The sequence below is a fragment of the Scyliorhinus canicula genome, chromosome 16 (genome assembly GCF_902713615.1).
Source record: "Scyliorhinus canicula chromosome 16, sScyCan1.1, whole genome shotgun sequence".
In the NCBI taxonomy this organism is placed as follows: Eukaryota; Metazoa; Chordata; class Chondrichthyes; order Carcharhiniformes; family Scyliorhinidae; genus Scyliorhinus; species Scyliorhinus canicula.
In genome coordinates this window covers 99,865,591-99,879,238 of record NC_052161.1, presented here as the reverse complement: position 1 = coordinate 99,879,238, position 13,648 = coordinate 99,865,591, and the positions used below count along the sequence as shown (strand labels likewise).

General features: G+C 51.6%; 1 protein-coding gene across 4 annotated transcripts in view; it reads right to left on the bottom strand.

Moving 5' to 3' along the window:
- ece1 (endothelin converting enzyme 1) overlaps nt 1-13,648 on the bottom strand; it is a 401,990-nt gene that overhangs the window by 42,868 nt on the left and 345,474 nt on the right. For all 4 annotated transcript variants that reach the window (XM_038821847.1, XM_038821850.1, XM_038821848.1 and 1 more), the window contains 2 exons: nt 8,848-8,946; nt 3,853-3,930 (listed from right to left, as the gene is read on the bottom strand). In XM_038821847.1, coding sequence (XP_038677775.1) covers nt 3,853-3,930; nt 8,848-8,946 — 177 coding nt within the window. The remainder of the gene's footprint in view (nt 1-3,852; nt 3,931-8,847; nt 8,947-13,648) is intronic.

Genomic DNA, 13,648 nt, shown 5'->3' with positions numbered 1-13,648 from the left:
ACCAAACTCATTGACAACAGGTCACCCCTACCCTGGGCCTCCCAGGGGACACAGTGGAAACCAGGAACCAGCTCTGTGTTACTGTGGCCACAGACGTTGTGCTCTTTGGCTCTGTAATTCTGCATCTAGTGAAACGCTGCAAAAGAGGAAGTTGCTTTTGTCTAACAAACCCTTATTGTGAGTGAACTGATTCGAGCACTTGGGTGCAGCCCTCTCCACAGCGAACGTCATGAGTTGGATATCTCAACCCAGGCTCTGGCGCTGGTCCAAATTCCACCCAAACCTTGTTATTTTGCAAAGCTGCTCGATTCACACAGCACTTGACAGTGTGAAAACAAGGTCAGTGTGCAGCTTGTGCGTGTGGTCGCTGGGAAAAAAAAACTCCATCTCATTACGCAGGACCTTAATTACAACAATGCACCAAGCCAGTGCTATCCTGAAAACATTAACTCCAGCCTGTCTGCTGACTGTCTGGTGTTACTTTGATCTTCCAGGACAGATATCCCCATGGGCTGGCCAATGATCACACAAAAGATGCCAAAGCATTAAGACAGGGCTGATGCTGCGCAAATGCTTGCCCTGGCCAGGGAGTTAGAACACAGGGTCACACACCTAGGAATGAGTGTAACTTCTTGAGAAATTTCTTCGCTGAGAATCAAATTCTCTATCCCAGAGAGGGATGGATAGTCATAGAATTTACAGTGCAGAAGGAGGCCATTCAGCCCATTAAGTCTGCACCGGCCCTTTCGCAAAAGCACCCTACTTAAGCCCACACTACCACCATATCCCCGTGAATCAGTAACCCCACCTATCCTTTTTGGACACCCAACACAGGAATGTGTTGGAGGAATGGGCCTCGGTTCGGGTGCTCTTTCGGAGGGTCGGTGCAGACTCGATAGGCCGAATGGCCTCCCTGTGCACTGTAGCGGTTGTGATCTCAAGGCTACTTTGCCATTTGATGAAATCATGGCTGCACTTATAAAACCACTTTTCCACTCCACCCCATCATCTGCTGATGCCCTAAATGTCCCAAAATCTATCTGTCTTTAATGGACTCGACGACTGACAAGGCGGGAATAGTAGCACAGTGGTTAGCACAGTTGCTTCACAGCTCGAGGGTCCCAGGTTCGATTCTTGGCTTGATTCACTGTCTGTGTGGACTCTACACATTCTCCCCGTGTCTGCGTGGTTTTCTCTGGGTGCTCCGGTTTCCTCCCACAGTCCAAAGATGTGCAGAGTACATTAAAGACAGACTGATAGATTTTTGGGCATTTAGGGTATCGGCAGGTGATGGCGATGAGTGGAAAAGTGGTTTATAAGTGCAGACAGATTGTAGAATCATACAACTGCTACAGTGCAAAAGGAGGCCATTTGGACTATCGAGCCTGCACCGACTCTCCGAAAGAGCACCCTAACCGAGGCCCATTCCTCCAACACATTCCTGTAACCCCACCTAACCTTCAGACACTAAGGGGCAATTTAGCATGGTCAATTCACCTAACCTGTACATCTTGAGAGAGGAAACCGGAGCACCCGGAAGAAGCCTACACAGACACGGGGTGCAAACTCCACACAGACAGTCACCCAAGGCCGGAATCGATCCTGGGTGCCTGGCGCAGTGATAACAATGTCTCCTCCTTTACTTCATCCAAACCCCTCGTCATTTTGGTCACCTCTTTTAAATCTCCCCTCAATGTCACAAATCTCCCTGTCCTCCTTGGGGGTAACTTCTACATTGGGGAGTTTATTTTTTGCAGGGGGTAAAATATATTCACACCAAGTTTAAAACGAAAAGATATCAAATGGTCGGTTGTTAAAATGTTAATGAGCTAAACTTTGATGTTGCTTCTCTATTGGTGGGGTAATCAGTAATTCTTTAGTTTACTCCACAGATGCTCACATAGACATAGAACATACAGTGCAGAGGAAGGCAATTCGGCCCATCGAGTCTGCACCGATTCACTTAAGCCCTCATTTCCACCCCATCCCCGTAACCCAATAACCCCATCTCACCTTTTTTGGTCACTAAGGGCAATTTATCATGGCCAGTTCACCTAACCTGCACTTTATCATGGCCAGTTCACCTAACCTTTGGACTGTGGGCGGAAACCGTAGCACCTGGAGGAAACCCACGCAGACACGGGGAGAACATGCAGACTCCGCACAGACAATGACTCAGCGGGGAATCGAACCTGGGACCCTGGCACGATGAAGCCACAGTGCTAATCACTTGTGCTACCGTGCTGCCCATGCTACCTGACCTTCTGAGTTTATCCTGCTTTTTCTGTTTTCCAGCAGCTGCAGTATTTTGGTTTTTACTCTCAACATGTTTTTGGTAGTCGACACCTTACTGCTGGAGAGTCCGCGCCCCTTTCTGACTGTCGAAAAGGGGTTATGAATAAAATCAGACAGAGACAGAGGCAGGTCCAACAAGGCTGCAAAGTCAGTGAATTGGGTGGTGTCTGCTCATGGATAGGAGATTTTGGTTGAAGGTCATAAAGGTGAACACGACATGTAACTGACCACATCTGACATTATAAACATATTGGGCGGAACCCATCGGTCGTGTTGCGCTCTTGCTCGAGCGCGGTGCAGCCGGTGAACCGGGAGAGGCCTGTTGCCGATTTCCCTGAAGTCTTCACGCTTCGTGGGATCCACCCAGGTCCTGCGAGGCATCCGAGTCAGAAACACACCCATAAGGGGAGAACGTACACAAGTTCCACCGGCCTCCCCAGTGAGGCTTCAGCCGAGCGCCGTTCAGCACTGGCCCACACAAAGGTGGACCAGGCAGAACGGCACTCAGGGTCTCCCAGGGCATTGAAGGCTCCTGGGTGGTCAGGGTTAGTGCAAGGGTCCAGGCCCGGGGGGGGGGGGGGGGGGGGGGGGGGGGGGGGGATGCCCATGAGAAGGTGGAGGGGGAGGGGGTTGTTGGGTGAGGATCCTGGAAGGGGATAGGCCTACAAGTGGGCATGGGGGGCCTGAAGAGGGGGGGGGACCCCAGAGTGGGGTGTCCTCACTTGGGAGGTGTGGGTTAGTGCCCATGTATGTGTGTGAGGGGGGACGGGGGTGACATTACCCATGGATGGGGGGCTGTGGAGGACCCACAAGCTCACAGATTTTGGGGCACCCTATCAGAATGGCGTCCTGATCTTGGAGTTCAGCTTGCCAGTGCTGAAAAAATTCTAAGTGCGGGCTGAACAGGGCAGCACGGTGGCCCAGTGGTCAGCACTGCTGCCTACGGTACTGAGGACCCGGGTTCAATCCCAGCCCCATTATCACTGTCTGTGCAGTTTGCACTTTCTCCCAATGTCTGTGTGGGTTTCACCCCCACAACCCAAATATGTGCAGAGTAGGTGGATTGACCACACTAAATTGCCCCTTAATTGAAAAAAAAATGGGATACTCTAAATTTATTAAAAAAAAGAAAAAGAAAGTCTGGGCTAAACTGTAAATTCTATGATCATAAACCGATGAGAAACTTCCTAGGGCCCCAAAATATGACTAAGTGTCATTGAATAGCGGTGGGGACCTCCCTGAAAAACCCATCGCAAATGAACTTAGAAATTTTTGGGGAGAATCGCACCCATTTAATCAAGCATCGTCCGATTGGGAAATTAGTGTTTTGACTTTCCAATTGGCATAGGAGGCCGTACGTCACAAGGATGGATGTGTTGCCGACTGATGGCTGGAGTGTGGGGCACAGGTCATGGGATGATACCTCCAGGAATCTATTTAGTCACGGTTGGCAACCTCCAAAGTGCAAATGGAGCCAACTGTATGATGCAATCAGTACGTAATGTTACATTCACTCTCACCAGGTCACCGAGGAACAAACGGGACACATCTGCTTACGTCATTGAAGAGTTTGTCCAACTCTTTAGGATCCATGATGAACTTTGGATAACCAATCATGTCGTAGATTGAATCAGCCTGTCCAACATAAAATTAAAGCACAAGGTTAAATCAGGGCAAGTGTTGAAAATCTGAGTCTGCAAATTTGAGACCGCAATGTTACAATATGAAGGTTTATCACTCTCGGGGTGCAAATCCACTCACAGCGATGGAAAGAACTTGGCGGAATTTACCGGCCGTTCACGATGGTGGGATATTGTGGTCCCACCGACAACGCATGGGTTTCCCGGCGATGAGTGGCGCAGTCACCAGCTGCCAACGTAGGGACAAGAAAATCCCGCTGGCGGGCTGCCTACGTCGCCGAAAACGCACAGTGGGTTGCTCGGGAAATCCTGCCCCTTGTTTACGTGGAGGTGAGTGAATCAGTGGTTAAGGTGCAAATGGAGGATCTCAACTGCTCATTCTATAAATTATGGTTAAGGATATACAGGTGGTAGGTATTCATCAGGATTACTTGAGTACATATAAAGCAAGACTTAACACTGGTTGTAGATTTTAGAGACAGGAGCTAGATATTTGTAATGCTCCATGTTTTGAATAAATCTAAAACAGAACAAAGATTGACTTCTGAAATGGGGTACTCCAGTCCCCCAGCCGCGTATTTCTCGGCAGTGCGCCGTTGACTGGCGCGGCATTCTCTCTTCCCACCGCTTTTCCATGGGATTTCCCATCGAAGGCACACCGGGAAACACGGCGGGACCAGGAAATCCGAACGGCCGGGGAATTCCGGCCCTGATCTCCTCCTTCACCAACTGGCTGAAGTTTAACGTCAACCACTGCCCCTCTTGGGGTCATTTAAAAGTATTTTTGAAAATCTCCACCACATAAGAGAGCCCAATTTTGGCCAGGCTGGTGTGGATGTTTGGAGTCAGTCTGGAGCCTCGAGGGGAAACAATCACTGGTCATAATCCTAATATCTTGCACACAGCCAATGAGCACAGGCAGCACTCGCTGGGGCCAAGGTGATGTGAGGAGTGGGTCACCTCACAACACTAATGCTGCAGGCAGAGCCTCAACACAGCTCGGTATAAACAGGCCCACTGCAAACTGCCGCACTTACATAACCCAATAAAGCAGCACGCCATCCACATCTGACTAAGTGAGAATCCAGGTGTGTAATTTCTGACTAGTACATTAAAAAAAAAACAACTCCGCCATCAGGTATATGACCGCTATACTTACTCTTGCATCTTTCTGTGTGTTTAGTGGTGAAATGGTTAGGGACAAAGGAGGATATTTTTAATCATTGAGAACGCTTTACTTCCTTGACTATTGTGCAGCCTCACAGGTGTGTCAAGTGAACATACATACATGAAATACCTGCACTATGGTAAGACCTGTTCTACTAAAATTAGTGCAAATGGCCAAAATAGTGTCGCCATAGCAACACTGGTATCTGGTCAGTGATTTTCCCTGGACAACACCAAACTCAATAAAGGATGAGCGCACTGCCCAATCAGCAGTGACAATTCTGACGGTCAATCACTGCAGTGGAAGAGTTAACAGGCATCATTTAGTTGTTTAACCATCGTTTTGTTTCAATTATGGATCTCAGGTGACGTTGATTGAACAATATTTGCAGGTCGATTAGGAATAAAGTAGTGTAATTCTCCACAAGGTATTATCATCAGCCATGTAATTGATCTGAGTGGCAATGCTTATCATGCAGTATTGATTCTGAGCTGAAATAACGAAGAGAAGCTTTGGGCTATTTAAATCAAGTTCATGGGTCCACTGTTCGGAATATCAGGGAAAACTAGCTTTCATTCTGCATAATACAAGATAAAAATATAAAATGCTGGATAAACTCAGCAGGTCTGACAGCATCAGTGGAGAGACAAACGGAGTTAACATTGAATCCATGCGACTCTTCTTCAGAGCTGGAGAGGGACCGAGGTGTGGTGGATTCTATAGCGGGGGGGGGGGGGGGGGGGGGGGGGGGCAGAATAGAACGCCTGGGATAGATGGGAGCTCGGGAGAGGTTGTCAAAGTTGTCATGAACACAAGACTAAAGGGACTGTTAATTGCAGCGTTAAAGACCGGGGGGGGGGGGGCATGGTGGCGCAGTGATGAGCATTGCTGCTTCACGATGCCAAGGACCTGGGTTCGAACCCAGCTCCAGGTCACTGTCCATGTGGAGTTCGCACATTCTCCACGTGAGTCTCACCCCCACAACACATATGTGCGGGATAGGTGTGTTGGCCACGCTGAATTGCCCCTTAATTGGAAAAAATAATTAATGGTTATTCCAAATAAAAAAAAGACTGCAGAAAGTGCTATTAATGGCATAAGGGGTAGCAGAGAGTGTTAATAGCGGAAGGGTCAGTGCACCATGAAAGCAAACCAAGTTACACGTGGCCCTGTGGGGTAGGGGGTTGAGGGAGAAATTCAAAACGAAGGCTAACTTTCGCAGTCTGAAGTTGCTGGACTCAAATGTTGGGTTAGGAAGGTGGTAATGTGCCCAAATGGAAGAGGAGGTGCTGTTCGTCCAGTTTGCGTTGGGCTTCGCTGGAACATTGCAGTAGGCTGAAGGTGGACATGTTGGTATGAGGGCAAGATGCCGAGCTAAAATGGCAAGTAATGGGAAGGTCAGGATCACACTTGTGGACTGAGCGAAGATGTTCCGTAAAGCGGTCAACCAATCTGCATTTAGTCGCCCCAATGTAGAGGGGGCTGCTTTGGGAGCAGCGAATACAGTAGACCAAATTGAAGGAGGTGCAGGTGAATCGCTGCTTCACCTGGAAGGAGCTTTTGGGGCCTTGGACGGTGAGAAGAGGAGGTAAAGGGGCAGGTGTTACACCTCCTGACATTGCACGGGAATGTTCAATGAGAAGGGGATGAAGTGTTGGGGTGGTGGGAGGAGTGGAGGGAGGAGTGGAGGGAGGAGTGGAGGGAGGAGTGGAGGGAGGAGTGGAGGGAGGAGTGGAGGGAGGAGTGGAGGGAGGAGTGGAGGGAGGAGTGGAGGAGGAGTGGGGGGAGGAGTGGAGGGAGGAGTGGAGGGAGGAGTGGAGGGAGGAGTGGAGGGAGGAGTGGTGGGAGGAGTGGTGGGAGGAGTGGAGGGAGGAGTGGAGGGAGGAGTGGAGGGAGGAGTGGAGGGAGGAGTGGAGGGAGGAGTGGAGGGAGGAGTGGAGCAGAGGGTGACAGAGGGGAACGGTACCTGTGGAATCCTGAAAGGGGGCAGACGTGGGAAAGAAGTGTTTGGTGATGACATCATGCAGGAATTGGCGGAAAATGATCCTTTGAATGTGGAGGCTGGTGAGGGTGAAAAGAGAGGTTAAGGGAAACCCTATCATGGTTCTGGGAGGGAGGGGAAGGGGTATGAGGGCAAATGTCAACAGATTTCCAGCATCCGCTGCGTTTTGTTTAGTATTTGTGCTGTTTAGTAGATCAGGAAACGCAATGGTCTGGGAGGGGAAGAAGGAAAAGGGAATCTCTGTGCCTTTATTCTCAGGGTTTTGTGAATAAACCTGTTAAGGGAGGACTAGTTCCTGATTTCTTCTTTGTTCAGTGAATGAAAGGCGAGTTATAAAGTTCAATGGCGAGGTGGTAAAGATGAAAATGTGCCCACCTTCAGCAGCCACCTGGGAAAGGAGCAAACCTTCTGCACTGCGCTTTCTACAGAAACAAATTCAGTTTTTCCTGATTAAGCCAGCATTCACATGCCTTTAGATTCAGTGTCATCCTGGCATGAGCGGTACCTTGTTCACGGCAAAGTGCTTCAGTTCAAAGTATGGTTTATGATTTTTGACAGATGTTATTGTAACAATGGAGGAAGCAGCAACCTCCTCACTTTGAGGACAAGACAAATGACCAGCTCCCCCTCGCACACGGCGAATGTTTAAGCATTTTCCTACAGCTATGACCTTCAGATAACCCTCGCAGTCCAGCCTGTAACCTTTTGGGTAAGACTTCTATACCCGAAAAAATATACCCGGATGCGTTTTGTCTGCTGATCATGCTGTAATGTGCTCTTAGTGTGGTGATTATTCAATCTGACCAAGAACCCAGTGAAGACAAGCACAAACTACACTAATGGGAGTTTAAGAATTTGGTGAACAAACAGGTAAGCAAACCGGGACATAAAAAAACCTGGCGAGGTGTTGAATAGTTGTTTAAAAAAAAACCCTGTTGGTTCATTGATATCCTTCAGGCATGGATCATATACAGCTTGTCATAAACCACATAGTAAAGCTGCAGCATTAGTTTGACCCAGAGTTAAGAAAAGTTTGCGCATCCCAGACTCGGTGGGGGTGGTAGAGGCCCTGGCTGCCTCATTACTGTCTTCAGGGATCAACAGCTCAAAATGACCCGGTGACACCCAGCATCAGAGTAGGTGCAAACCAAGTCTGATGGCCTACTTTGATGGACTGCGTGTCAGACCTGACCTAGTCACCGAGCAACCTGGGGAGGGAAAATAGGCCGAAGTGTTCCCTAGCGACACTGCAAGGCTCAGATCAATCAGTCTCAACATCCCAGGTCTGGGGACCAGGGAGGGGGCACCAATAAAATCATCAAGGGTACCTGTACCATGACAGAAACTCCCTGTGACGCACCATCTGGTTCAATGTCTCATATTGTGCAATGTTGCATTGAAGATCCCTGGAAAGATTCAGAGTGGAGTTGAACAAGGAGAGAGAACTTCTCCACTAAATTCTAACAAATTACTCCTGCTAGGAGTGGAGAGTGGATGAAAGGTGACCAGTGTGAAACATCAAGTCGGTTTCACTCTCCACAGAGGCTCCCTGACCAACTGGGTATTTCTCACACTTTCTGGTGCTCATTTCCAATTTCCAGAAGCGTCAGTCCTTTGCTTTAGTTGATCTGACCAGGGCTGTGATCACCATTCCTATTACATGCCGCCTGTCCCCATCCTGACCTGGGATTGACCGCATCATTTCACATGGCCATTCTGTGACTCACGGGTTTTGAGGTTACCTTTTCCTTTGCAGCATTTTTGGTCTCTTCGTCCATCCACTTTGTTAGCTTCAGACTCTCCTCAAAGGCAGCTTTAATCTCTGAAATCATCTCCTCGGCCTAAAGAACAACACCACCATTTAATAAACTGCTCACTCCCATCCAGGAGTTAAATGGATCTCGACAAAGTGCAGGTTAATATATTAATCAAGCTACCTCCTATCCAAGGCTCTGGATTAGAAGGACCCACTCCCACTGAGGGAAGAGAGGTTTATGTCTAAATGAAATATATTTGAAGCATTTAAAACATTTTTTTTTTTTTTTTTAAAAAGAGTACCCAATTATTTTTTCCAATTAAGGGGTAATTTTGTGTGGCCAATGCACCTACCCTGCACATCTTTGGGTTGTGGGGGTGAGACTCACGCAGACAGGGGGAGAATGGGCAAACTCCACATGGACAGTCACCTGGTGCAGGGATCAAACCCGGGTCCTCAGCACCATGAGGTAGCAGTGCGAACCACTCCACTGCCTACTGAGGAATTTCATTTTACCCTCAATCTCCTTTCTCTTTCTGAACTCGTTAGCACCAGCTCGCTGGGCGCAGCAGCAGGTCCTGATATCCTTTTCCTAGGGGACTGCAAACCGAGGGCATATATCCCCGCTACCCCAACCCGAGTGCATGTACTCCCGATAACCCTATCCGAGGGCATGCACCAATACCGCTATCCGAGGGCATGCACCCCCGATAACCCTATCCGAGGGCATGCACCCCCGATACCGCTATTCGAGGGCACGCACCAATACCGCTATCCGAGGGCACGCACCAATACCGCTATCCGAGGGCACGCACCAATACCCCTATCCGAGGGCACGCACCAATACCGCTATCCGAGGGCATGCACCCCCGATAACCCTATCCTAGAGCATGCACCAATACCGCTATCCGAGGGCATGCACCAATACCGCTATCCGAGGGCATGCACCAATACCGCTATCCGAGGGCATGTACCAATACCGCTATCCGAGGGCACGCACCAATACCGCTATCCGAGGGCATGCACCAATACCGCTATCCGAGGGCATGCACCCCCGATAACCCTATCCTAGAGCATGCACCAATACCGCTATCCGAGGGCATGCACCAATACCGCTATCCGAGGGCATGCACCAATACCGCTATCCGAGGGCATGCACCAATACCGCTATCCGAGGGCATGCACCCCCGATAACCCTATCCTAGAGCATGCACCAATACCGCTATCCGAGGGCATGCACCAATACCGCTATCCGAGGGCATGCCCCAATACCCCAACCCGAGGGCATGCATCCCCGATAACCCTATCCGAGGGCATGCACCCCCGATAACCCTATCCGAGGGCATGCACCCCCGATACCGCTATCCGAGGGCATGCACCAATACCCCTATCCGAGGGCATGCACCCCCGATACCGCTATCCGAGAGCATGCACCAATACCGCTATCCGAGGGCACGCACCAATACCGCTATCCGAGGGCACGCACCAATACCCCAACCCGAGGGCATGTACTCCCGATAACCCTATCCGAGGGCACGCACCAATACCCCTATCCGAGGGCATGCACCAATACCCCTATCCGAGGGCATGCACCAATACCCCTATCCGAGGGCATGCACCAATACCGCTATCCGAGGGCATGCACCCTCGATAACCCTATCCGAGGGCATGCACCCCCGATACCGCTATCCGAGAGCATGCACCAATACCGCTATCCGAGGGCACGCACCAATACCCCAACCCGAGGGCATGCACCAATACCCCTATCCGAGGGCATGCACCAATACCCCTATCCGAGGGCATGCACCAATACCGCTATCCGAGGGCATGCACCCCCGATAACCCTATCCTAGAGCATGCACCAATACCGCTATCCGAGGGCATGCACCAATAACGCTATCCGAGGGCATGCCCCAATACCCCAACCCGAGGGCATGCACCCCCGATAACCCTATCCGAGGGCATGCACCCCCGATAACCCTATCCGAGGGCATGCACCCCCGATACCGCTATCCGAGGGCATGCACCAATACCCCTATCCGAGGGCATGCACCCCCGATACCGCTATCCGAGAGCATGCACCAATACCGCTATCCGAGGGCACGCACCAATACCGCTATCCGAGGGCACGCACCAATACCCCAACCCGAGGGCATGTACTCCCGATAACCCTATCCGAGGGCACGCACCAATACCCCTATCCGAGGGCATGCACCAATACCCCTATCCGAGGGCATGCACCAATACCCCTATCCGAGGGCATGCACCAATACCCCTATCCGAGGGCATGCACCAATACCGCTATCCGAGGGCATGCACCCCCGATACCCCTATCCGAGGGCACTGCACCCCCGATACCCTTATCTGAGGGCACGCACCAATACCCCTATCCGAGGGCATGCACCAATACCCCTATCCGAGGGCATGCACCAATACCCCTATCCGAGGGCACCCCCGATACCCCTATCCGAGGGCATGCACCAATACCCCTATCCGAGGGCATGCACCAATACCCCTATCCAAGGGCATGCACCCCAAAACCCCTATCCGAGGGCACTGCACCCCCGATACCCCTATCCGAGGTCACTGCACCCCCGATACCCCTATCCGAGGGCATGCACCAATACCCCTATCCGAGGGCATGCACCAATACCCCTATCCGAGGGCACGCACCAATACCCCTATCCGAGGGCATGCACCCTCGATACCCCTATCCGAGGGCAAGCACCGCCGATACCCCTATCCGAAGGCATGCACCCGCGATACCCCTATCCGAGGGCATGCACCCTCGAAACCCCTATCCGAGGGCATGCACCCTCGATACCCCTATCCGAGGGCAAGCACCCCCGATACCCCGATCCGAGGGCATGCACCGCCGATACCCCTATCCGAGGGCATGCACCCCCGATACCCCTATCCGAGGGCATGCACCGCCGATACCCCTATCCGAGGGCATGCACCCCCGATACCCCTATCCGAGGGCAGGCACCCCCAATACCCCTATCCGAGGGCATGCACCCCCGATACCCCTATCCGAGGGCATGCACAGCCGATTCCCCTATCCGAGGGCATGTACCCCCGATATCCCTATCCGAGGGCATGCACCCCCGATACCCCTATCCGAGGGCAGGCACCCCCAATACCCCTATCCGAGGGTATGTACTCCCAATAACCCTATCCGAGGGCACGCACCAATAACCCTATCCGAGGGCATGTACTCCCGATATCCCTATCCGAGGGCATGCACCAATACCGCTATCCGAGGGCATGCACCAATACCCCTATCCGAGGGCATGCACCGCCGATATCCCTATCCGAGGGCATGCACCAATACCGCTATCCAAGGGCATGCACCCCTGATAACCCTATCCGAGGGCATGCACCAATACCCCTATCCGAGAGCATGCACCAATACCCCTATCCAAGGGCATGCACCCCTGATAACCCTATCCGAGGGCATGCACCAATACCGCTATCCGAGGGCATGCACCCCCGATACCCCTATCCGAGGGTATGCACCCCCGATACCCCTATCCGAGGGTATGCACCGCCGATAACCCTATCCGAGGGCACGCACCAATACGCCTATCAGAGGGCATGCACCCCCGATACCCCTATCCGAGGGTATGCACCCCCGATACCCCTATCCCAGGGTATGCACCCCCGATACCCCTATCCGAGGGTATGCACCCCCGATACCCCTATCCGAGGGCATGCATCCCCGATACCCCTATCCGAGGGTATGCACCCCCGATACCCCTATCCGAGGGTATGTACTCCCAATAACCCTATCCGAGGGCACGCACCAATAACCCTATCCGAGGCATGCACCCCCGATACCCCTATCCGAGGGCACGCACCAATACCCCTATCCTGGGGCATGTATCCCCGATACCCCTATCCTGGGGTATGTATCCTCGATACCTCTATCCTAGGGTATGTATCCCCGATACCCCTATCCTGGTATTGTATCGCTGATACCCCTATCCTGGGGTATGTAACCTGATACCCATATCCTGGGGTATGTATCCCTGATATCCCTATCCTGGGGTATGTATCGCTGATACCCCTATCCTGGGGTATGTATCCCCAATACCCCTATCCTGGGGTATGTATCGCTGATACCCCTATCCTGGGGTATGTATCCCCGATACCCCTATCCAGGGGTATGTTTCCCCAATACCCCTATCCTGGAGTATGTATCCCCTATATCCCTATCATAGAATTTTCATAGAATTTATAGTGCAGGAGGCGGCCATTCGGCTCATCGAGTCTGCACCGGCTCCTGGAAAGAGCACCCTACCCAAGGCCAACACCTCCCCCTATCCCAATAACCCCACCCAACACTAAGGGAAATTTTGGACACTAAGGACAATTTATCATGGCCAATCCACCTAACCTGCACATCTTTGGACGGTGGGAGGAAACCGGAGCACCCGGAGGAAACCCACGCACACAAGGGGAGGATGTGCAGACTCCGCACAGACAGTGACCCAAGCCGGAATCGAACCTGGGACCCTGGAGCTGTGAAGCCATTGTGCTATCCACAATGCTACCGTGCTGCCCCTATCCTGGGGTATGTATCCCCGATCCCCCTATCCTGGGGTACGTATCCCCGATACCCCTACCCTGGGGTATGTATCCCCGATACCCCTATCCTGGGATATCCTGCTCCATGTTTGAACCTCAAGCAGGGGTGGTTTGCAAAGTGTTGAAACTTTGCAGAGGATTACAAATGGTCAGTTTTAACTTGGTCATTGCTTTGTTCAATTTTCTGTTCTCTGCGA